General features: G+C 42.2%; 1 protein-coding gene across 9 annotated transcripts in view; it reads right to left on the reverse strand.

Moving 5' to 3' along the window:
- The window catches only part of RYR3 (ryanodine receptor 3), a 575,944-nt gene that overhangs the window by 290,542 nt on the left and 260,100 nt on the right, over positions 1–25,302 (reverse strand). For all 9 annotated transcript variants that reach the window (XM_069595972.1, XM_069595974.1, XM_069595971.1 and 6 more), the window contains exons 8-11: positions 23,670–23,763; positions 15,738–15,812; positions 12,816–12,972; positions 1,202–1,375 (exon numbers count right to left, since the gene is read on the reverse strand). In XM_069595972.1, the coding sequence (XP_069452073.1) occupies positions 1,202–1,375; positions 12,816–12,972; positions 15,738–15,812; positions 23,670–23,763 (500 nt within the window). The remainder of the gene's footprint in view (positions 1–1,201; positions 1,376–12,815; positions 12,973–15,737; positions 15,813–23,669; positions 23,764–25,302) is intronic.

Genomic DNA, 25,302 nt, shown 5'->3' on the forward strand with positions numbered 1-25,302 from the left:
GTGCCTTGCTGTTGAAATCTTCCAATGGTTTATTTGTTTCCATGTTTAGTCCAGCCTTTACAACTGTTGGCAGAGGAAGGGCTGGGCTCATACAAGCAGTCTTCGTGGCCTCGTATTCTGTTTTCTACAAGCGAGTCTCTGCGGCTTCATATTCTATTTTCTATCTCCTTTTCATAATTTTCCCTTTTCCTCGTAAACTTCACTTTGCACAAAAATAAGCTATTACCTTATGGGTTCCTCCCAACCTCCTTTCTTACAATAACCAGCATTCTGGGAAATTTTTCATCACCTCCATATTAGGCTGACCTACATAAACTACATTGTACAATGTTTCCTAGAACCTTATCATGGGACTCCTTGACTATCCAAACCTGTGCTTTGTAAGGGCTTTCTTTTTTTTTTTTTTTTAAGCATGACTTGAGCATATGTTTCCTGGTTCCTATCAAAAGAAACCCTACTATGGCAGTTGACTTTCTGGAAAAAAAAGATGTTCTGTGTATTCAAGTGGGATTTCCTGCTGTCGCAGGCTGTAACAGATCACTGAGACCTGGATCCATTCCCTGTGGATACGGTATCATTCAACAGTATCTCATCTTTCTGCATGTTGGTTCCTGTGTGCTTGTTATCATACAATCTGCATCTCTCTGTAGGGATTCTATTTAGTCTGTATATTATGAAAACTGCATAGCAACTCAATTATCCACTTAATGAAAGGAGCAATGATGTGGATAATCCCCAAACAGCATACCACCAAAAGTCATTTAGTACAGGTTTTAGAGCAAAGGAGCGTATTCTAGCCCCTCTTCACACATTTGTCATCTATTTAACTTTTTCTTTTTCACACTGAATATGAAGTCAAAGTAACCACACTAGGCTACACACTCTGTCACAGAAATAATTCTTCAGAATAGTAAGAATTTAGGTTTAGTGGTTGTGTCCACCTCTTCTGTGACCCCTGGACTTGTAGCCTGCCAGTCTCTTCCGTCCATGGAATTCTAGAGGCAAGAATACTGGAGTGGGTTGTCATTTCCTTCTCTAGGGGATCTTCCTGACCCAGGGGTCGAACCCACACCTGCACTGGCAGGTCGATTCTTTGCTACTGAGCCTTCTGGGAAGCTAAGAAGTAAAAATCCATCATGCCCACCTTATTTCCACAATCACTTCTCAGGCCTAGTTGCTTCCAGCCTTTCTGACCCCTCACCTTTCTTTTCAGAGGTCCCAGGCGGGATGTCTTGGCATCTTGTGCTTTGTAGGTCACCCACAGACCACTGGCTATATGTTGGACAAAGCAGACAGAGTCTCCATACTTGATTTCTGGGACTCCCATGCCTTCTATATCTCGCTTGTGACTGGAATCCAATTTCTCCTTGATTTCCTATTTCACAGAAAATGAAACAAACGTAGGCATGTCTGATTAAATAGAAATGCAATGTATAAAACAGGTCACTGATGCAGAATTTGTAAGCCAAGGAACCAATTACCAGGATAATCATGATATGCCTGTCCAAGCCAGGATTTTAGAAAGGCTTGCTTCCTTTATCTGCTGCTAATTGTAAAATCAATGGATTTCATGTTTTGGCTACTTTAGTGATTATTTATATCCATGGGAAATGGAGGCAGCCTATAGGGTCTGTCTTTGGTTCTGGTTTTATATAATTCCCCATTATGTTTTTTTTTTTTTTTTACTGTTCCTCATCCTGACTTTGATACCTTAATAACTCACCCTTAATAGCCAAATAACTTATTTTCAGCAAATTGTACCTTCTATAATTTTAATCGTTATCTTATATAAAAGCCTTCATTTGGGGCTTTAAATATATCTGTCAAAATCATATAAATATCTTTTGTAGAAATCAGCAGAGAAAACAGACTCTTGCAGCAGGTAGGGGGCTACTGTGCCTTAAGTCTAATGCAGTAATTGTTGGATTAGTTTCTTTTATATTTTTAGTTTTGTTTTTTTTTTTTTAGATATTTATTTGGCTGTGCTGGGTCTTAGTTCCACATGTGGGATCTTTGATCTTCATTGGGGCACATGGGATCTAGTTCCCTGACTAGGGATTAAACCCGGGGCCTCCTGCATTGGGAGCATGGAGTCTTAGCCACTGACCCACCAGGGAAGCCCGACAGTAGTTCCCTATGGCCTCCTCAGTTGTATGTTGCAGTCAGTGGATTTCATTCTTCAATTGCCACTGTTTCACAAAACTCATTGCTAGTATGGGAGAGGGAATTTCTGTGTACCAGGTGTGTATCCTCCCTTTGTGCATCAAGGATCCATTGTTTCATAGAATAAACGATTATTGACCATTTCCCTATGGAGAAATCTAGGGCACAACCTAAGGTGCCTGTCACAGTGAGTCAAGAACCAGTCTGGTAACTCTGTCCCCCTCCTCATTAATCAGGGCCTCTGAATGGCCCTATCCTATTGCTGTTTCTTCTCTACATCTTGCATTAAATTGCTCATTTGTAAAAGCCATTAGCTAGGCACAGAATCGGACACGACTGAAGTAACTTAGCAGCAGCAGGCACATTTAAAATTTTTCATGGAATAAAAATGCTGCATGCTGTTTCCTCTGCTTGTGCCAACCTTACTCTCATTCTTAATGATGGAACGACAGGAACATAGGCATCGAGCTCTTCACATGTGCGAGGCAGTGCTCTCAGCTTGTTACATGTGCCGGCACTTCATAATGGCCTCTGATGTAGCTACAAATATTCCAGTTTTACAGAGAGAAAATGAAGGAACAGAGAAACAAACAGCTTGTCCACAGTCACTCAAGAAGTAGTGAAAGGGGAAGAGTTAAACCAGGAAGTCTGATCCCAGAGACTATGCTCTTCCCATGGCCCCAAACTCCTACTCACCCTTCAATACCCTGCTCAGGGGTCACCTTCTTTGTGAAGGCAGAGTTAGTTTCTCCTGCTGTATTTCTCCAGCAGAGTCTCATCCCCCTATCAAGTACTTAACAAACCATAATGTAAATATGCTTGTTTATATGATGTTTCCTTTTGCCAGGCTATGAGAATGAAGGGTTTGAGCCAGATGATTGTTAGTTTTGGATTCCTAATGCATAGCTGCAGTCCATGGGGTTACAAAGAGTCAGACACGACTTAGCAATGGAACAACAACGCAGAGAATCCAGCACCTATTAATTATTTAACAAACATATGTTGAAGGAACAAATGTATACAACTGAGTCATCTTTCTTTCAAATGTATATTTTTTCATTTTGGCTCTTCTTTCCTTTAAACACTCAAAACAGTAAAATTAGTAATTTTGCACACATTTATAGGATCATTTTGAGCAATAGCAATACACTGTAAGAACCTTCTTATTTTAAGCATATATTGAAGCACTGGTTGGATTGTTCGAAATGACATTTCTCAAAATGAACATTTCCAAAGGAAAATATTTCTGATTTTATAACATAGTCGATGGGAAAACAGAATTCGATATTTAAGGATTTATCCACAGGCAAGTGGTCAAGAATGCATTTACTCTATAAAATAATGGATACTTCATTTTCATTTAAAAAAGTCCATAGCTGTACAGACACTCAACCAATAGATGTAATTAAAATATGTCAAAGGTTTCATCTCTAGCTTATTCCCTAACCAAAGACAATGCAGCAAAGTAAAAATATTATTCACTACAACTGTTAAATATGAATAATTATGGTGATTACCAAGAGCTCATAGTTAAAATAGCACATATTCCCCAATGATGAGTGACTATGATCATTTCACTTGTTTTATCACTTTTCATTAATTTAAATATGACTTTGCCAAAATAAAATAAATACTAAGATTTGTTTCTTTAGAGTCTCTAAAATAAATGGGTCATTATTGATAATAGAATGGACTGTCTCTGTGTCTTTGCTTTTGCAAAACAGCATCAACTCCCAAAGTTTTATGGCCAGCATTGTTAGGACTGCTTCTAATTTAAAGAAAAATAGGAGCAACAAAAATGAAAACCAAAACATACAAACAACCCAACACCGAAGCCAACTCTACCCAAAACTACACAACAATGACACAGCTTAAAGAAAAGAGAGCATCCTGAGACAGAGAAGCTGGACTTGGCTGATCACAGGTGGGTGAGCTTCTGACTCAAGTCATGAACTAATGCTCTACCCTCTGTCTTTATTTGAATGTGGCCCAGATGTATTTACTCTATGGCTGGAACCTTCCTCTATGGAATCCTCCTATGGGAACCTTCCCACATGATAGGGGTCTTTTGATCACTCCCTTCAGTAACTCCCCAATTCCTACAGAATACAATTCTCACCTTTAAAGTTCTTATCTGCCACATGCTTTAACCAAACTGGACTATGTTTGTGTGCCATACCAAGTATTCCCTCCCTCAGGGCCTCTCCTGACGTTACACTCCTTGCTTGGAAGGCCTCTACTTCGTCTCTGCATTTTCACATCTTATCCATCAGCCTTTCCCAGATCCAACTGTGCATGTCCTCTGATTTCATGGCACCTCCCTTACTCTCTCCCAAGGCTCTTTACCATCTTCTGTGATAGGAATCTTTTGCTGGTATACTTCCTGTCTCCTGCCTGGTTGGAAATTCTCCAAGGGCAAGACTGAGGTTTGTTGGTCTTTACATTTCATACTAAGCTCTGCTAGGCTGCAAATAATTTGTTTTTGTTTTATTGGTCAGTGGGCATCAATTTATCTGTGTATGTGCCTCAACCTTTCATATCTTAGATGATGAGTGGATTCTAAGAAGGAACAGGTTACTTGGCCCTAACGATGTTTTGAAGAGGAATAACCATCATCATCCCTTGTCCCCACTGAGAGTTTATAAGGAAATGGTTGTGACCACATAATAATTGTCACAAAAACATGTATTTAGTTTAGATGATAAGTTGCTGCTCTCCAGATTGATTTAAAATTTCTGGGACAAGAAAGGTAACTGGAATGAGTATTTAATGCCTACTTTGAGCAAAGCATTTTTGCCAAGTACTTTATAATGATAATACCATCATGAATTTACCAAGGGCCTACACAGTGATACGTATTATTCATGGCATTTTAAAAACATTTTCTCTAAACCTTTCACTGGACCTGCTGTTTTTATTTCTCCTACTTTATAGATGATAAAACTGAGGCTTGCAGAGTTGGAGCAATTTGTTCAAAGCCCTATAGCTTGTAAGTAATGAAAGGGAATGCAAAACCAAGTGTAAATCCAAAGCCTGTTGGTCATTTGAACAGAATTTGTTGAATGGTAACCATCAGCACAGTTAAGCATTGATTCTATTAATGTTTTAGGTATTAGGATGCTGTGACAAAGAAGTTGAAAATATATGTTATTCTTTTATGAAAAATAACTCTGGGTTCTAACGTCTAAGCTTTAGGAGTCACACACGCAAACCACTAATGGCAACAAAATGATAGAGTTCACACTGAAGGTGCAACTGGAATTTGGAAGAGAGAAAAATCCGCCGTGCCTGGGGACTTCAGGAGGCTTTCATACCAATTGCTGCTTGATGTGAGCATGGCTAGGGGAAAGAGGAGACATGAGGAATGTGGAAAGGGACAACATTGGAGTAAGACAGGAGTAGTGTGGCAGGAAGAGTGATGAAGTCCAGAAAAGACCTGAACAGCAAGGACTGACTTTATCCTATAGGTGCATGCTTCTCAAACTCATGCTGTTCACAGACTTTCTGCGGGAAAAGAGGACTTCCGACAGGACCGTCTTTTCTTTCAGGAGGGAAAGGGAATCTTAGGATAATATAAACTAGATTGTTATGAGTCTTACAGTAAAAAAAACAAAAAGAAGAACAAAAGGAACCAAAACAACCTATTCAACTGTTTAACATAAGCATTTTAAATCTTTTTCATAAATCATTGTTTGGAACACCTCTTGGGAAAAGCTATTGCAGGTAATGGGAATCCACTGAGAATTTTAAGCAGGGAAAACACAAGGATTGTATCTTAGAACAATTGTTCCAGCCACAAGGCGAATGCTGGGTTGAAAAGAAATGAATACACAGAGACAGACCAGTTTTTGCTATGGTAATAAAAATCGAGCATGATATTTGGAACAGAGTAGGTCCTAATTCATGCTTATTACTTAGATAGGAATTTGTTGAACTTGACATATTTAAGCCACCTATGTCCACAGAGGACAAGAAAGTAGCTTTCCATAGACAGGAAGCAACCAAAAAAGATTCAGAGGAAAAGGAAACATGGGAAGATGGGCCTCATTCATGGATGCTGTGGTCAGCCACCAATACAGTGCTGGCTAGATCACTGCTTCCTAAAACTCCCAGAATTAACTTTCAGAAATTACCTTTAGACTCACTTTCCCACCAATACAGTCCCCCTTTGAACTTCTGATTTCGAGTGGGAGGTCTTAGAATGGCCTTTAAAAAATTGCACACTGCAGGATGCTTCTAGGAGCCTGACTGGCCCCAAGGCTGGCTGCAGAGCCTCTGCTGGCGGGAGGCCAAGGACAGCCCTCCGCTGTTTCCAGCATGCTAGGGGAGCGGGCTTGCCTGTCTCATCAGGGAAGGTGCATGCCCTGTGCAGGTCACTGTGCTGGGCTCTTTCCTCCATCTTTCTCGTCAGTCCCTCTCTACACAATCACCTTCAGGTAAGCAGCACTCCTGACATTTCACGGATAAGGAAACGGTCTCGCAGGTCATCTTCCTGGTCTCACAAGAGTCCTTCAAGACACACTTCTTCACTCCTGTGTTTTGTTTGTTTGTTTTGCTTTTACAATCAGGGACAGGAAGGCTAAACAGCAAAGGCAGAGCCAGGATTCAAACCCAGGTTTCTTCTACTCCAAAGCTCAAGGCTCTTCTTGACTACCTCTCTGTCTGGCCCACTTGAAACAATTAAGACTTGGGAAATTATCAGTTTAAATTTTTGAAATGCTTTGTAGATTTTATTTAAAATGAAACTGCAGGGACTTCCCTGGCAGTGCAGTGGTTAAGAATCCGCCTGCCAATGCAGGGTGCATGAGTTTGATCCCTGGTCTGGGAAGATCCCACATACCACGGACCAACTAAGCCCGTGTGCCCCACTACTGAGTCTGTGCTCTAGAGCCCGGGAGCGGCAGCTACTGAATTCCACATGCCTAGAGCCTGCCCTCTGCAAGAAGAGAAGCCACTACAATGGGAAGCCTGTGCACGGCAACGAAGATCCAGCACAGCCAAAAATAAATACTTAAAAAATAAAAACGGAAACTGTAGGAGGTGGTGGGGTCTGGGGACGACTGAATCTCAAGGTCCATGTTTTGCTCTTTCCCCTTCCCTCCATACCCTCTCTTTCCCCAACTGAGAACTTGCAGAGCAAGCAAGGGGACAGGCGCAAACAGCACTACGTCAGCGCCCATGATTTCACAGAGGGATATGCTGTGAACCCGGCTGCCCTCTTGTTTCCGGCGGGACCGCTGAGGTTAGAGAGTAGAAGACGATCCGGTCTACAAGCATGCTTTCTGCACACAGCAGAGGCAGCGGTGGGCAGTTTTTAAAGGGAACATCATTTTTGGCCAAGAACACAGATCTGAGGATATAGCAGGCAACATTTGACAAATGTTGACTGAATTGAATTGCTTTTACCCACTGAGAAAAAATTTCCTCTAATTGAGAACAGTGATAGCTGTCTGGCTTTTTGTAATAAAAGAAGCAAAATTTGAGATTCTATCTCAATCATTCCAGACTTATGGTAGAGTCATTAAAAAAATAAAAAAGTGAATGGCTTCATATAATAAGGCTTGCTTTAACATTATTAATTCATCCTTCCCTGAAAGGAAGTGAGGGTTATAAACTGACACGGAGACATAACATCTAAATAGACAGCATTGCTGCGCCAGAGTAAATATTAAATCACATTACCAAACAATCCTTGGGGAATGGCCTTGCAATGTCAAGACCATGGGAAAATGATGCGAAATCAAGTTCACAGAAATTTGACTTCGATGTTCAAATTAATGAATCTCTCTCCTTGAATGTTTGCGGGGTTGTGCTGTGATTGAAAATGATTACACAATGGCTATAAAATTCTGTGAAGAGGATGGAGGTTAAAGTGGAAAGGATTTCGCTATACGACCACACTTTCAGTGAGTGAAATTCAAACTTACTACACGCTCCACACTGTGTGGGGTGCAGAGGTGCAGAAAAGGCAGGTGGAAGGATGTGTGCTCCTTGTCACTTAGGGGCTCCTGGTCAAGTGAGTGATGGCTATAATGGAGTCACGAAAAGGCCCCCACTGGAGGAACGGGGAAAGGCCTTCTTCCCATGAGGGGCACTTGACACTTGTCTGAAGAATGAGGAGGAGTTTGCTGATTATGGTACATGAAGGGTTAAAAGGTATTCTAGCTACAGGTTTAGCTGTGAGAAAAGATACCATGTTCAAACACAGTATGTACTTAGTATGTTAGAGCTCAAGGCAAACATGAGCTGGTAGCCAGAGATATTATGGAAGGGTAGGCAGGGGTTGGCTCTTCAAGTCTTCACTGAATTTGTTACAATATTGTTTCTGTTTAATGTTTTTGGGTTTTTGGCTTGGAGGCATGTGAGATCTTAGCTCCCTGACTAAAGATCAACTCCGTACCCTCTGCACTGGAAAGTGAAGTCTTAACCACGGGACTGCACGGGAAGTCCCCAGGGGTTGGCTCTTAGAGCACCTTGCACGACAGACTTCAAATGAGGTGCAACTAGAATAAGAACTGTGTTCAAGGTTCCACAGAGGGTAGACGGGAGTCAAGGCCAGATCTAGATGACTTGGAAGCCATGCTCTATCTGACACCCTACTCCTTCCAGATTGAGGGGACAGGAGCAAGGCTGTAATTCAGAGCCTCCAAAACCTCCCAGACCTCCACTTTGATTTGGATCTCCTGGTGAAGGAGAGGAATGTGAGCTCTGACCAAGATCCTGTTCCGCTCAGTCACACAGTTGGCTCAGAGACCACAGTTTGATTCCATTTGAACAAAGCAACACTGCAGCCGATGCTTAACCTTGACCCCTCCCAGTAAGTCTCAGTCATGTCCCTGTCCTGTCCTGTGGGTACAAGAGTCACATGGATACCTGCCATCCTCCTTGTAAAGGCATCTTGCTGAGGATGTGAACACACACCTGCAGCTGTCCCCAGGCCCCGGATCATGTAGTCATAGCTGTCATGGGCTAACACAACTTGACAGGAAACATGGGGTTGGAAGCCCATCACTGCCAATGACTCACAGCCCAGCGCCCTCAGTGTCCTCCTAGAAATGTAGGCACCTAAACGGCACTCCTTCCAGGAGTCTCTTCTCTTGTTTTTCAGATTCTCCAGCATACAGAGAAGATCAGATAATCAGATAATCCCCCACTTAATCTCATTCACAGAGGCACAAAGAACATACTCTCTCTTCCTCTCAGCCTTCCCAGTGAGTCTCCTCAACCCCTGTGCCACCTTTCAGAACCTGGTCCACTATCTCACACAACTTTCTGCTCTCTGCTCCATCACCTAACACCTGGTACAGCCGAGAGCTAGGAAGACAACGCAGCACCTTCCTGCTGTTGAAAACCAGAGCAAACTAATCCGTCTGTTGGGGAATATCACTGTTCCCAAATGAGGGGAAACAAGTGGAGAGTGTATTTAAGGCAGAGGGCCTGCACCAAGCATGATAAAAAGACATTTACTGGGACTTCCCTGGTGGTCGGGTAGATAGGAATCCACCTGCCAACGTAGGGGACACGGGTTCGATTCCTGGTCTGGGGAGATTTCACATGTGGGCCAACTATGTAGTACACTGCAGCTAGTGAAGCCCTCGAGCCCATGCTCCTCAATAAGAGAAGCTCCCGCAGTGCAACCAGAGAGGATCCCTCTGCTCATGGCAACTGGAGAAAGCCGGCACACAGCTGTGATGACCCAGTGCAGCCAAAAATAAAATAAAATTTAAAAAGACATTTACTGAGGAGGAATCTGGAGGCCCAGAGAAATGAAGGCACCTCTAGAGTTCTTCCCCAGGAGCTCTTCAGATTGCTGAGGACAGAACTATGGGCTCCTGCATGTTCTTCCTTCCTGTGCAGTTTTGTGGCTAAAATGCCCAATGCCCTGCCCACACAATATCCCAAGGAATCCCGGATCTCCTGGGGAAGCAGCCTTATCTTGATCAGACATGGAGACTAGGACATTTTAATTTCAGTTTCTTTCAAATTAAAATAAAGGTAACTGGGCTGAATACCGCTGCACTGAGAGTTATTTAAACCTCTGACACTGTGACGCCCATGAGATGCAGGTGTGCTGCCAAGTGCGCTGGACAGTGTGACTCACGGGCGGCTTTCTGTCCAGCCCTGCCATGTGGGCAGCCCCCTGGTACCACGACGGCTTTCAGCCATCCGCTGCTGGCCTCCCTGTGCGTGGGAACGGGGGACAGATAAGCAACGAGCCTTTTGAGGGTAAAATGTGCTCACAGGCCGGAAGTGGTGCCAAGTGAAAGGAGTGTTACGGAGACTCTCTGTGATGCTCTGAGCCTTTCTGGCTTCCCACAGAGGCCGCAGCACAGTGCCGAGCCATGCTCTGTGAGGCTGAGCCAAGAAAGGAATGGAAGGGAAGAGTCCCCTTGGAACAAGATCCTGCCAGCTGCCTGGAAGGCCACCCGACTTTTCTGCTGTCACAAGAGAAACCTCTTTCTGCAATGGTAAAGGTCTCCAAGTCGGGGTTTATCCAGGGCTGAGAAGACCGGGATGGAATGCTCGAAGAGGGAACAAGCCAAGCTGGCATTCTTAGGCATTTCCTTGGTCATCGGCCATGATGAGTCACTTTTTATCTTCTGCCTCTCTCTGGCTTCCCCTGCCTGCCCTCCCTCCACATCCCACATCCGAGTTGTCTTTCAGGGAAGAATGGGAAGACTCCTCTCTGCTGTTAGAACTTTCCTGTTGTTTTGTTTCGCAGCTCCTTTTAGCCAATTGCAGTGCCCTAACTCATGGAAATGGCAACCCACTCCAGTATTCTTGCCTGGAGAATCCCATGGACAGAGGGGCCTGGTGGGCTACAGTCCATGGGTCGCAAAGAGTCGGACACGACTGAGCGACTCTGGGTAACTCATTTCCTGGAGGTAAAAATGTTTTACTCCATGGTCATAAACTTGAATTTAAAATCCTTCTTGTATGGGGAATCTTAAAAAAATAAAAGTGACGGTAACATAAATGGAGATGTGCTCTGAGAACCCGAATGGAGTCAAGGAGCTAACGCACCATTAGAAGAGAAGCAGAGAGAAGAGATGCTTGAAAGAAATTTAGGGCAGAAAACTCTCATTTCTCTTTTTTTTGGCCACACTACACAGCATGTGGGATCTTTTTCCCTGATCAGGCATCAAACCCTTGCCTTTGTGCTGGAAGCTCGGAGTCTTAACCACTGTACTACCAGGGAAGTCCCAGGAAGCTCTCATTTCTTCATCTTTGAACGATGGGTGCAGGAAAGCCTAACTCTGATAGAGGGTAACTAGGGCAGAAAAACCTCTAAGCCAAAGAGATTCTCTGCCTCAAATACTTTAGGGCCGTAAGAGAGGGGAAAAGGAGTCTGACCCTCTGCTTCAAGGAAGGTGGTGCTGAAAAACTGGCCTCTTCTGATTCATTATGAAACAGAGATGTCCCCATGGAAATTCAGCTGTCAGCCTGACACCAAGTCCTACACGAATGGAATCATCAATAACCCTTTATGGAAATTGTGTTGAGAACACAAATCAAGATCTGTGTCTGGAAAGGAGCAAAGAAGAGTGAAGCTAGAGATGAAGCTCCCAACGGAGATGCTGAGCCTCTTAGAAAGTGTGGGCTGCTATAACTATGGATACACTGTGCAGAGCCTGTCTCATGCTTGGGTGCTCTTTCCAGAACAATCCTAAAGTGACAGAGCACCAAACTGTCCATCAGGAGCTGGCTCAGTGTGTGATTCTGACCATCCAGCTAGATCAGACTCTGAGTGACACAGAGTCAAAACTTGGCTGACCGTTAAAGACAGAAGTTTAAAAAAAACATTTCTCTCTCTACACATCAAATGGCAAATCTACGTGTTTGGGGTTAACCTAGCTGCCACAGAATGTGCTCTCTGCAGAGGCAGGCGAGGCACAGTGGAGCTAAGAGATCTGCAGAAAACACATGACGAGGAAAAGAACTAGTAATTCTGTATAATATGAATAACTGCAAGACGATGCCATGTCCAGAATTAGGCCTCCTCTGCATCTCTCTGAGAGAAATTACTTCTTTGATTTAAATAAACATAACACTGAAACTCATGCCTCCATGTTTTCTTTGCTGTATGGGAGTGAAGCAATAAGACTTAAGTGAAAGTGAAGTTGCTCAGTCATGTCTGACTCTTTGCAACCCCATGGACTGTAGCCCACCAGGCTCCTCTGTCCATGGGATTTTCCAGGCAATGGTACTGGAGTGGGGTGCCATTTCCTTCTCCAGGGGATCTTCCTGACCCAGGGACTGAACCCAGGTCTCCCGCGTTGCAGGCAGACGCTTTACCATCTGAGCCACCAGGGAAGCTCTAATAAGACTTAAAAGTATTAAAAACAATTCAGAACATATTAAGCAACAATAACATTTTCCAGTAGCCCCAGAGCAACACTGTCCATTCCCGTGATCCTTTTGTTTTTTAGGGCTTTCCACTTTCCATTCAAGCCTTTCTCTCTTAAGACTTCAGTCTTCATCCAGGGTACACATTCCTCTACGAATTCAATTTAAAAGATAAAAGAACAAAGTATTTATCACTGGTCTAATTTCCAATTCCGTTTTGTTCCAGCCTATTTTTTTTGTAGTCGTAGTTCTACCTGGAGGTTTCAGAGCTTTCACTTTGAGAATAAAGTCAAAATCCACCTCACCTTGGATGCTCGAAAAGAGAAGGCTGTGGACTTGGTGTCTGACTTTCCCCGGTCTTGCAGGATAAGGCCCTGGTCTTCTGTCAAGGCCAGGTAGTGGCCTGTGGTGAGATGCCGGAGGCGGAAAGACTGTCCCCATCTGATGTTACTGCCACTCCAGCTGGACAGATGAAAGAGAGAAGAAATTGAATTTACACAAAAAAATAGGTCTTTTTCAATATTTACCCTGTGCATTTTTACATATGGTCTGATTCAGTACCCTTCAACGGTACATCCCCTGACTCCTGGCTTGCTCCAGGATTGTCTATCTGCCTACAGCTCATCACTTCTTACTCTTCTGGCTAAGATCAAGTGTCTACGACTCAGCATGGCATTCTCCTGTGAGCTCTCTTCTAACCTTTAAGATCACCAACAAGGAACATGGCCCTCTGGGCAGGTCCGTGGTTTAATGTAACTGGAAGTTCCAAGCTTCTAATTTTTCCTTCATTTCACTGAAATGTCTTGATGCCAAAAATCACACACAAAAAATGAGAAGCCCGCTTTTGAAGAGAAACTTGTGTCTGGGAAAGTGAGGCATTTCCAAACGCACAGTCTCCACTCAAGTATTTTACTACCTCCACTAATTTGAAAAGACATACGCACCCCTACGTTCATTGCAGCGTTATTCACAATAGCCAAGACATGGGAGCAACCCAAGTGTTCATCATTAAAAAAGAAAACGTGGCATATACGCATACGCAATGGAATAGCATCCAGTCATAACAAAGAATGAAGCCGTGCCATTTGCGAGAACATGGGCGGATCTTGAGGGTACTATCTAAGTGAAGCAAATCAGACAGTAAGACAGACGCCATATACTCTCACTCATATGTGGCATCTGAAAAACAAAGCAAACGAGCGAACAAAACAACACAGAATTCACAGAAACAGAGAACAGACTGGTGGTTGTCAGAGAGAAGGGAGGCTGGGGAGGTGGGAGAAACGGTTAAAGGGGATCAAGAGGTACAAACTTCTAGTTATGAAATAAATAAGTCATGGGGATGTATGTAAGGTACAGCATGGTAGTAATATACATATTTTATAATATATATAGTCAATAATATATATATATACACTGTATATAGTAATAGTAATATATATATTATTGACTATCATCACAATTTGAAAGTTGCTAAGAAAGTAAGTCTTAAGAGCTCTTATTGCTAGAAAAATTGCAATTCTGTAATGGTGACATATAATAACTAAACTTACTTCAATAGTCATTTTGCAACGTAAACAAATGTCAAATCATTATCCTGCACACATAAAACTAATATAATACTGTATGTCAATCCTACTTTAATAATGAAAAGAATCCTCTCTTCAAGAGAAATAAGAATATTTATGCTGTTTATACTCACCAGGGAGAGACAAATAATAAACAAACAAACATAAATAAGTAAATATTGTGGAATGTTACAAGATGTTAAATTTCATGGGAAAAAGTAAAGCAGAATAAGATGATTGAGATAAGTGAGAGTCCATGCTGAATGGGTTGTAGAACCATATGGTCCTCCATCAAAAGGCTGGCATTCAATAAAAGTCATGGTAAGTGCTAGGGCAGAAATTATTCACAGAATAATCTGTATCTAATTATCTTTTCAGTTAGAACAAAATGTTTCAGAAATACATGTATCAATTTTTAAAATGACTCTCCCCTTGATCTAATTCTTTGGAGTACCAAAGAATCAAATTACATTAATAGAAGCCTTAAATTCTTCATGTTTAAGACTCTGGAGAAATAAAGAACCATAACTGGAACTATATATACATACTTATTTTTTAAAAAGTTCATTAAACAAGAACCAACCCATAATATCCTGAAAAAAAAAAAACAGAGTATGTTGCTATAAAAACTTCAGCAGGCTTGAAAGAGAATATAAATGCCACAAGCCAGCTAACAAGTGGGTACTCCTTAGGACACCGTACTCTTTCGGTCAGCCTCTTCTAGAGTTCCTCAATAAAGTAAAATTGAATGTACCTGTATCTGTGTGTAAGAGAAATTCTAATATTTTCTCCTGATCGCCAATGGATTATCTTGAGGACCCCTTGGAGGCATATACACCCCCACCCACTAGAGATTTTATTTTGAACATGTGTTCAGGGAGATATGGAACAGAGAGCTAGAGGGAAAGGCAGAGAAAGAAAACAAAAAATGGCCACACCGACCCTCTGCTCTTACCCCGAGCAGTTTAGCTTTAGCCTAACTTGTGATCCTGCTCAGCAAAAGAAAGGTCCAGAGCTTAACTGAACTCCCCTGCAGTAGAGATGCCATGTTTTACTCAAGTACCTGTCTCCAAAGTCTTGGTGTCCTGTTCCTTCCATCCAGTTGTTTCTGACAAGTCCTGGTAAATATGGTTTTCTTCAGAGCTACATGTCCAGTGATGTTTTAGTCTTCCCTACCTCATGCCATCACAGCCACCACTCTGTCAATTAAAGCTAACTTTGCTTTGGAGCCAACAAGGCTACCGGGAGGAGGAAGACTCACCTGGGTTCCAGAGAATCTATTTAAGAAAATAAATGGGAGAAGAGCTTCCATGGCTTTCGGTGGACATGTCTATGCTTGCCTTTTATAACATAGTCACTGCAAGGGTAGCAGGAGCTGGGGGCTTGGATTAAGCAATAGAGCCTGCTAACTTCAGAGTCAAAGCAGAAGTCTTGGAAATCATGTGTGTGCGTGCGTGCACACGCGCACGTGTGTGTGCACTGTGCTTTAAAAACAAAACCAAAAGTCACAGACATTTCAGAATTTACCTCTGCCAAGTAACTTCTGAGAGTTTGCCAGCTATTGTAGAACAAATGTAACATTTAAGACAATAGGTTGTCTTTGGCAGGGGGCGGGGGGGGACCAATCTTGAAAAGAATGCAACCCTGAAGCTCCATTACCTTATCCGAAGGGGTTCCACTCTCCATAGCGATCTGGCTCTCGTGCCAGCTCCCCCAGCTTCATAGTATATCCTCCTGTGAAAAGAGGTGGAGATTAGAGACTCCGCGCGTGATGTTGATCAGCACTGGGCAGGGGACAGCTCCCTGCAGAGGCTGCTCAGAACACACTATATTTCTCAGGACTCATAGTAAGCAAAATGAGAAACAAACCTCAAAGAAAGACACAATTTCCTATTCTCTCTTAAAAGGGAAAAAGGTGCTAAAGGGGAAGGAAATGCTCACCACATACATGTCGTGGACACTCATGGACTGTCATGTGTACAGTGAATGGACCGTCTCCATTTCTACATCAGGAGTCAAAACAGTCCAGTCACATATCATCAGATCAAGTACTGAATGCTCCGTTTTTTCACGTTCAGCTCCCTGATGCAGTTTCATATCTTTAGAAAATGTATCTGTACTTGTAAAACACATGCGTAAAACACATTCAGTACAGGGTGAACTCATTTCCATTGTTCTAGGAAGCTGGGGACAAAGCTTTATGCTCAGCTACTGTGGTGTTCAGGGTTTTATTACTATACTGTTGTTCCCTTTCCTGCATTAACAATCATCTTTTAAAGTGTTTTTAACTAAAATTTTTATTTTGGAATAATTGTAGATTTATAAAAATGTTGCAAAGATAGTCCAGAAAGTGTCTGTAAAGTCTCACTCAGGTTTCTTTATAGCTATCATCTTACAATAGGAAGTAGAGTTGTCAGAACTAAGAAACCAACATTGGCTCATCATTGCTAATTTAACTCAAGACTTTATTTCGATTTTACCAGTTTTTCTATTAATTTTGTTTCCTGTTCCAGAGTCCCATCCTGGGTGTCACATTGCATTTAGTTGTTATGTTTTCCCTGTTTCTTTTGGTCTCTTAGAGTTTCTTAGTATTTTCTTGTTTTTCATGCCTTTGCCAGGTTTGAAGAGCACAAGTCAGCCTTTTTGTAAAAATGGGTTTGTCTATCTGATGGTTAGCAAAGTCTATTTTTAAAAATCTGTACAATAGGGACCAACTTATCCATATCAGATTATGAGAAATTAAATGAACTATCCACATTTAAAGGTATGTCTCATGAATAGTGGTCCCTGATTTCCGGGCATACTATATCCAGATACTTTCTGAGAATCTGTGACTTTAGATCAAGATTGATCATTTAACTTCATTTAATTTCACTAATTTGAAAAGATGCCTCTACAGTAGAAGATTTGAACGTATCACTACTGAATTACTCAAACCACAGGAGAATCTTGATCTACATCTTGAGACAACAGTTAATTAACAGAGGGGAAGAGGAAAAGTGCAGTAATTATTTGTTTCTCCCAGGAAGTAATATAATTATGAGTTGGTTACAAATATTAATTTTGGGTGTCAGGTAGACCTGAATTTGAAGCTATTAGTTTTATGAAATTGCCAAGTTCTTTCAAATCTCTGTGCATCAGCTTCCTTGTCTGTAAAATGAACCTAATAGGGTATTTACATCAAGGAATTGTTGTGAGCATTTAATGTGGTTTCCTTAAAGCAATGTACTCTGCATAGAAGTTAAATAAGCAGGGGGACAATATAAAGCCTTGACGTAGTCCTTTTCCTATTTGGAACCAGTCTGTTGTTCCATGTCCAGTTCTAACTGTTGGTTCCTGACCTGCATACAGATTTCTCAAGAGGCAAGTCAGGTGGTTTGGTATTCCCATCTCTTTCAGAATTTTCCACAGTTTATTGTGATCCATTCAGTCAAAGGCTTTGGCATAGTCAATAAAGCAGAAATAGATGTTTTTCTGGAACTCTTTTGCTTTTTCCATGATCCAGTGCATGTTGGCAATTTGATCTCTGGTTCCTCTGCCTTTTCTAAAACCAGCTTGAACGTCAGGAAGTTCACAGTTCATGTATTGCTGAAGCCTGGCTTGGAGAATTTTGAGCATTACTTTACTAGCATGTCAGATGAATGCAATTGTGTGGTAGTTTGAGCATCCCTTGGCATTGCCTTTCTTTGGAATTGGAATGAAAACTGACCTTTTCCAGTCCTGTGGCCACTGCTGAGTTTTCCAAACTTGTGGGCATATTGAGTGCAGCACTTTCACAGCATCATCTTTCAGGATTTGAAATAGCTCAACTGGAATTCCATCACGTCCACTAGCTTTGTTCATAGTGATGCTTTCTAAGGCCCACTTGACTTTACTTTCCAAGATGTCTGGCTCTAGATTAGTGATCACATCATCATGACTATCTGGGTCGTGAAGATCTTTTTTGTACAGTTCTCCCATGTATTCTTGCCACCTCTTCTTAATATCTTCTGCTTCTGTTAGGTCCAGACCATTGCTGTCCTTTATCGAGCCCATCTTTCCATGAAATGTTCCCTTGGTATCTCTAATTTTCTTGAAGAGATGTCTAGTCTTTCCCATTCTGCTGTTTTCCTCTATTTTTTGCACTGATCGCTGAAGAAGGCTTTCTTATCTCTTCTTGCTATTCTTTGGAACTCTGCATTCAGATGCTTATATCTTTCCTTTGCTCCTATGCTTTTTGCCTCTCTTCTTTTCACAGCTATTTGTAAGGCCTCCCCAGACAGCCATTTTGCTTTTTTGCATTTCTTTTCCATGGGGATGGTCTTGATCCCTGTCTCCTGTACAATGTCACGAACCTCATTCCATAGTTCATTAGGCACTCTATCTATCAGATCTAGGCCCTTAAATCTATTTCTCACTTCCACTGTATAATCATAAGGCATTTGATTTAGGTCATACCTGAATGGTCTAGCGGTTTTCCCTACTTTCTTCAATTTCAGTCTGAATTTGGTAATAAGCAGTTCATGATCTGAGCCACAGTCAGCTCCTAGTCTTGTTTTTGTTGACTGTATAGAGCTTCTCCATGTTTGGCTGCAAAGAATATAATCAATGTGATTTCGATGTTGACCATCTGGTGATGTCCATGAGTAGAGTCTTCTCTTGTGTTGTTGGAAGAGGGTGTTTGCTATGACCAGTGCATTTTCTTGGCAAAACTCTATTAGTCCTTGCCCTGCTTCATTCCGCATTCCAAGGCCAAATTTGCCTATTACTCCAGGTGTTTCTTGACTTCCTACTTTTGTATTCCAGTCCCCTATAATGAAAAGGACATCTTTTTTGGGTGTTAGTTCTAAAAGGTCTTGTAGGTCTTCATAAAACCGTTCAGCATCAGCTTCTTCAGCATTACTGGTTGGGGCATAGACTTGGATAACTGTGATATTGAATGGTTTGCCTTAGAGATGAACAGAGGTCATTCTGTCATTTTTGAGATTGCATCCAAGTACTGCATTTCGGACTCTTTTGTTGACCATGATGGCTACTCCATTTCTTCTGAGGGATTCCTGCCGGCAGTAGTGCAGAGTACATCATGAGAAATGCTGGACTGGAAGAAACAGAAGCTGGAATCAAGATTGCCGGGAGAAATATCAATCACCTCAGATATGCAGATGACACCACGCTTATGGCAGAAAGTGAAGAAGAACTAAAAAGCCTCTTGATGAAAGTGAAAGTGGGGAGTGAAAAAGTTGGCTTAAAGCTCAACATTCAGAAAACGAAGATCATGGCATCTGGTCCCATCACTTCATGGGAAATAGATGCGGAAACAGCGGAAACAGTGTCAGACTTTATTTTTTGGGGCTCCAAAATCAGTGCAGATGGTGACTGCAGCCATGAAATTAAAAGATGCTTACTCCTTGGAAGAAAAGTTATGACCAACCTAGATAGCATATTCAAAAGCAGAGACATTACTTTGCCAACTAAGGTCCGTCTAGTCAAGGCTATGGTTTTTCCAGTAGTCATGTATGGATGTGAGAGTTGGACTGTGAAGAAGGCTGAGTGCCAAAGAATTGATGCTTTTGAACTGTGGTGTTGGAGAAGACTCTTGAGAGTCCCTTGGACTGCAAGGAGATCCAACCAGTCCATTCTGAAGGAGATCAACCCTGGGATTTCTTTGGAAGGAATGATGCTAAAGCTGAAACTCCAACACTTTGGCCACCTCATGACAAGAGCTGACTCATTGGAAAAGACTCTGATGCTGGGAGGGATTGGGGGCAGGAGAAGGGGACGACCCAGGATGAGATGGCTGGATGGCATCACAGACTCGATGGACGTGAGTCTTGGTGAACTCCAGGAGATGGTGATGAACAGGGAGGCCTTGCGTGCTGCGATTCATGGGGTCGCGAAGAGTCGGACACGACTGAGTGTCTGAACTGAACTGAACTCAAAGTAATGGACATGTACAAAGATGTTCATGGATGCACAAAATATTGTGTACTGTTGATTTATCCAAATTTTGTCTATAGACACTTATAAACATGCATGGAAAGCTATATTACATGGCACAAGAATATAATAAAACACTACATCAACCATAGTTAACTTTGGTTCTTAGGATTATAGAAGACATTCTAAACTTTTTGCAAATGTACATACTATCAGGAAATATGTAGTAGGTATTTAAAAGGAAGCTCTAGCATCTCAGGTATCTCTGTGCCAGGCCCAGAGTGGTAATGAGGCTGCACTGACCTAGCTCCACAGAAAAATTAGTTGAGATTTTCACGGATGCTTCTCCACCCTCAGTGAGAGCAAAAGAGTCTCTCAGGTAGAGATGGTGGAGCAGGTCACCTTAGGTCACATGACTTGAGGACTCTCCCCCTCTGCCATCTATGAATTCTAGAAGGTTAGTTCTTCTCGTCTAGAAAAAGGAGGCAGCTTGCTCCAGTGAATCTTGCAAGGTTACAGGGGTTGAAACAACCTGCTCCCACTCTCTAAAACAATTACCCCAGGAGAGGAGGTGAGTGGGTGGGGAACTGAGGTGCTCTGAAAGCGTGGCTGACAGCTCAGCCTTGGCTTCAGTAAGTGACTTACCCCAGGGTGCTTGACAAGCCCGAGCAGAGCCAAGGATCAGAGCTCAGAATGTTAGATTATCCTTTTGGCTTTGCACCCTGGGACAGTCAGCCTTTCTCATGGGCCTGGCTGCTCTCAGGTTTTACAAGGAATACAAGTGATTTCCTCTGGAAAGTCAGCCCCATTACAGTGGAATCAGTTGCATGGTATCTTGGCTGTGGGGACCTCCTAGAATATTCTCAATTTCCTATTTCTTTGTGCTCTTCCACATTTTGGTACTCCTGGCCATCCTGGCCCACTCTGGGGGTTTATCTGATGACTCATGACAATGATGAGGCTTATCGTTCACCTCACAAAGACATCAAATAATGCAAAAGCCTCCTGTGTTGAATGAGAGACCAGTGACTACAAAGATCCAAGTTCCAGTACAAGGAACCACTGCTGACAACCCAGTCTCAACCCTTTCATGCTTCCTTACAATTTTTTTTAATCTATTTCTTTTTTTATCTAGATTTTTTATATATTTCTTTTATTCTAAAATACAAATTAGCTCACATGAAATCCTCAGTCAAAGGAAAGCTACCTTTGCTCTTAACTCAATGATGGCATTCATGCCTGGCTCTGGGGCCCATTCTGGGAATTCATCTCCCCAGCATCTTCTTTCAAATTCTTGTCCCAACTTTCTTTTGGGTCAGGATTTTGTTGAACTACTCCACAGGAATGCCCAGAAAATGACAAGCTTCTCCAAGCAGCACAGTTTCTGCCTGGGCTGCTTCTAATTTCATTCTAAATATAATGGTGTGTGTGTGTGTGTGTGTGTGTGTGTGTGTGTGTGTGTGTGTGTGTGTGTGTGGGTGTGTGTGTGTGTGTGGGGTGTGTGTGTGTGTGTGTGTGTGTGTATACGTACACGCATGCGTACATGTGGAGGGGGGGGAGTGGGGTAAAGGGCCATGTACAGGTTATTTTAATTTTTTCCAAATTTCTTTCCTTAAAAAAGAACAGGAATTAAAAAAAAAAAGAACAGGAATGGAAAGAAAGAACTAGTGAGTTCCAATGTGTTCCATCTTAGATGTAGACAACTCTACACAACCTGCTCACAAAATTTCAGTTCTGCAAGCCTTCCCCTTAATGCAGCAGAATAAGATATTACAGAGACAGCACTTGGGCTACTGCACAATCTTACAGTTTAAAAATAAGGACAAGGAAATGGCAGTTGAATAGGATCATATAACGTCATTTAGCATAGGGAATCTTTAATTCCAACGGACATCAACTCAGCCTCTTTTCTAACTCAGAGATAACTGTGAGCCATGGGACCAGAATTAATCAGGCACTTGCCAGAGGTCTGTGTTTTATGTGTCCTAGACACCATTCTGGGTCACATCTGGTTCCCACGAAGGGACACACAGAGGACAGAGTGAGTAGGAAGAGGCTCAGAACGATAGACACTGCCAACGGATGGGCTTCCCTGGTGGCGCAGATGGTGAAGTATTCGCCTGCAATGCAGGAGACCTGGGTTCGATCCCTGGGTTGGAAACATCCCTTAGAGGAAGGCCTGGCAACCCATTCCAGTATTCTTTCCTGGAGAATCTGCATGGACAGAGGAGCCTGGGCTCGGCAAAAAGTCAGACATGACTAAGCAACTAAGCACAGCACAACATTGCCAACGGATAGTTCCTAAGATGTACAATAACACACTCAAGCACAGTGCTCCTGAGTGTCATTTAGGACATGAAATAAGGAAGAAGCCCTGGCTAGAGAGTTAGCATTTCTAGTTTTCAGGGTCCCAACTAAAATCATCCAGTGTGTGACCTTTGGCAGGAGCCTAAGTTAGACAGTTTCTAACATGTATAGATGTGAACCTGTGTTTCTAATAAAGTAAAGAAATGCAATCAATGAGGTTCCCACAGGTGTCATGCAAAAACAAAGGACGTATTAGACAACTGGGAGATCAGACTCACTGTTGCCTCAAGTGAAAAAGTGAAAGTTGCTCAGTCGTGTCTGACTCTTTGTGACCCCATGGACGATACAGTCCATGGAATTCTCCAGGCCAGAATACTGGAATGGGTAGCCTTTCCCCTCTCCAGGGGATCTTCCCAACCCAGGGATCGAACCCAGGTCTCCAGCATTGCAGGCGGATTCTTTACCAGCTGAGTCACAAGGGAAGGCCAAGAATATTGGAGTGGGTGGCCTATCGCTTCTTTAGCGGATTTTCTCGACCCAGGAATTGGACTGGGGTCTCTGGCATTGCAGGCAGATTCTTTGCTATACCAAGTTCAGTTTAATTTGGATCTGAGACTTGAGTTTTTAAAATACATCAGGGTTTCACAATTACCGGGGCCAAGTTTGTATATTCTGTTCCTCTATGTATAAGCCGAATACAAAAGGATGCTTCAGCATGAAGTTAAGATCTAGATTAACATCTTCCATCTCCTGACTTTGCATTATGGAAAAGCATCCACTGAGAGGATAACTAGAGGGCCAGAGAAAGCACCATGCTCAGCAGCTCCCTCTACACACTCCCTTCAGCGCTGTCCTCTGCTAAATCCAGCTCTGTCTGGACACTGACATTTGGTTTCTCCTATCCTATTTGGTGATAAGCAGAATGAAACCACTGAACTCCACCTTCATAGCACATAAACGGGGGAGTAAGAGAGATGATCTGCCTTTGAAGAACCTGCTGAATAATTTATGTAAGTGCACAGACTCACTAGAATGATTACCCTGATTTCCACCACCAAAATGGGGGCTTCGGTCTGCAATTAAAGCTACCAGAAACTCCTTAGATTCCAGAGTAACCAAAGAAAACAGTGGGATTGAAAAGCATGATGGAATTGCTTGCCTAAGAAGCAGCATGTGTGTATAGCTATTCCTGTGAGCAAACTTGAACATACTGCCTTTCCTATTTTACAACTGCAGCTCACGACTGGACAGAAGTCTGTCAGTTAACCAACACTTACAGAATTCATTGGTGGACATATCCAAATGCAAAATTTTTAGTCTGAGTCACCGGAGACAGGCAACAAGAGGAGGAGGAAGCTATTGGCTTACCTGTGCTGGGAATCATTCTGGTCTGTAGATGGTATCGTCAAACACTCATCATGACCATGGAAAAGACGTACTACATGCCCACCAAGCAGGTATCCTGTAACAGAATTATACCCTACCATGAGCTGACAGGAAGCTGAATAATGAGAACATATTTGAGTCAGTTATTCTAGAAAACACAAAGAGAGAAGCATTTGGGAAATGACAGATTCCACGAGTTCAGGCCTCAGGTAGAAAATCGACAAGAAAGTCAAACCAATTCTAACACTGAAAGTTAAATAGGGATTCAGAGATGAACAAGCCCAGTATCCAAAGGGAAGGTGAAAACAATGTTAATTCATGTCATTAAAAGCCAAAAGGTCACCTGTAACTAATACAATGTATATCAACTATGCCTCAATAAAATAATACATTAAAAAAATACACATACACACACAACCAAAAGGAAATTTGACTTGCTACTCTTAGGAAGGTAAGGATTTTCCAACTGTTGAGGATATAAATACACCCAACACCAAGTTCCTGGATAAGCTCTTACAATGTTGATGTGTGTATTTTGTGGTAAGTTTAAAATCAAATTGCAGTCATGAGAAAGTAAGATGATACTGGGACAGGAGAAGCAAACTTATTCTGAGCTTTCTTAGGAGTAGCTAGTTTTCGAACATGTTAAATAAACACAGATCAAACCTGAATGCTATTCTAACACCAAGAGAAGGCAGAATGACATTCCAGAATCCCTGAGTGGCCAAGCAGAGAGGCAGTATCACCTAGCCCTTAGTTTCCACAATAAGGAAAGGAATCTCAATAGCCATGGAGTTCAGAGACGGATAGGAAACAATGACCTTCAAGGACATGATGGCCAAATAGTCTTCAAATAAACGGCAAGTCTCCATTTAAAAAACATGGTAGCAGGAGAAGGGTCCCAGTATGAACTTAACTTTACATGAAGAAGTGGAATTTGTCATCCCTTTGAAACAAAAATTTCTCCCAACTAGTCTGTTCTCAGGAGACATATGGACTTAATATGTTCAATGTCTGTATCAGGATTTTGAGAAAATCACATAATTAGATCACTCTAGGGCCTGTGAAACTATTTTAAGTGTTGGATTATAACAGTAAGAAGGAGAAGTCATGCCAGGGGAGAAAAGGGTGTTATCAATACATCTTATACAGGGATAGTCTTGATATTCCCTAGTTCATTTTCTCCATCTGTTCAGGTAAGGCAAGTTCTTCTTAAGCTTTCCTCAAATGTTTAGAAGTTATTTTCTCATCTTCCTCTCTTTTACTGTACAAATATTTACAATTGTATACTTTTTTGCATTAAAATAATTCATGATATACTGTGGGGGCACTGTTAACAGCCAACTTATTTAGAAAGTTAACCCCTTCCATGATCACATTCTTGATTAAATGATCTATCATTTTACAATGGCGCAGCCATGCTCCATTTGCAGCCCATCATTTACAGTCCCCAGGCTTCTCCAATCAATATTCTATGGCACGGAGGAAGCTGCCAAATGCTGGCGCATTACAACATTTCTTAATTGAAATATACCAGGGCAATAATCAGGAGAGAAGGGTCACGAGGAGGATCACTCCTTTTCTCAAGGGTTGAACTGGGTTTCTCACCAGCAGA

This window comes from Ovis canadensis, chromosome 7 (genome assembly GCF_042477335.2).
Source record: "Ovis canadensis isolate MfBH-ARS-UI-01 breed Bighorn chromosome 7, ARS-UI_OviCan_v2, whole genome shotgun sequence".
In the NCBI taxonomy this organism is placed as follows: Eukaryota; Metazoa; Chordata; class Mammalia; order Artiodactyla; family Bovidae; genus Ovis; species Ovis canadensis.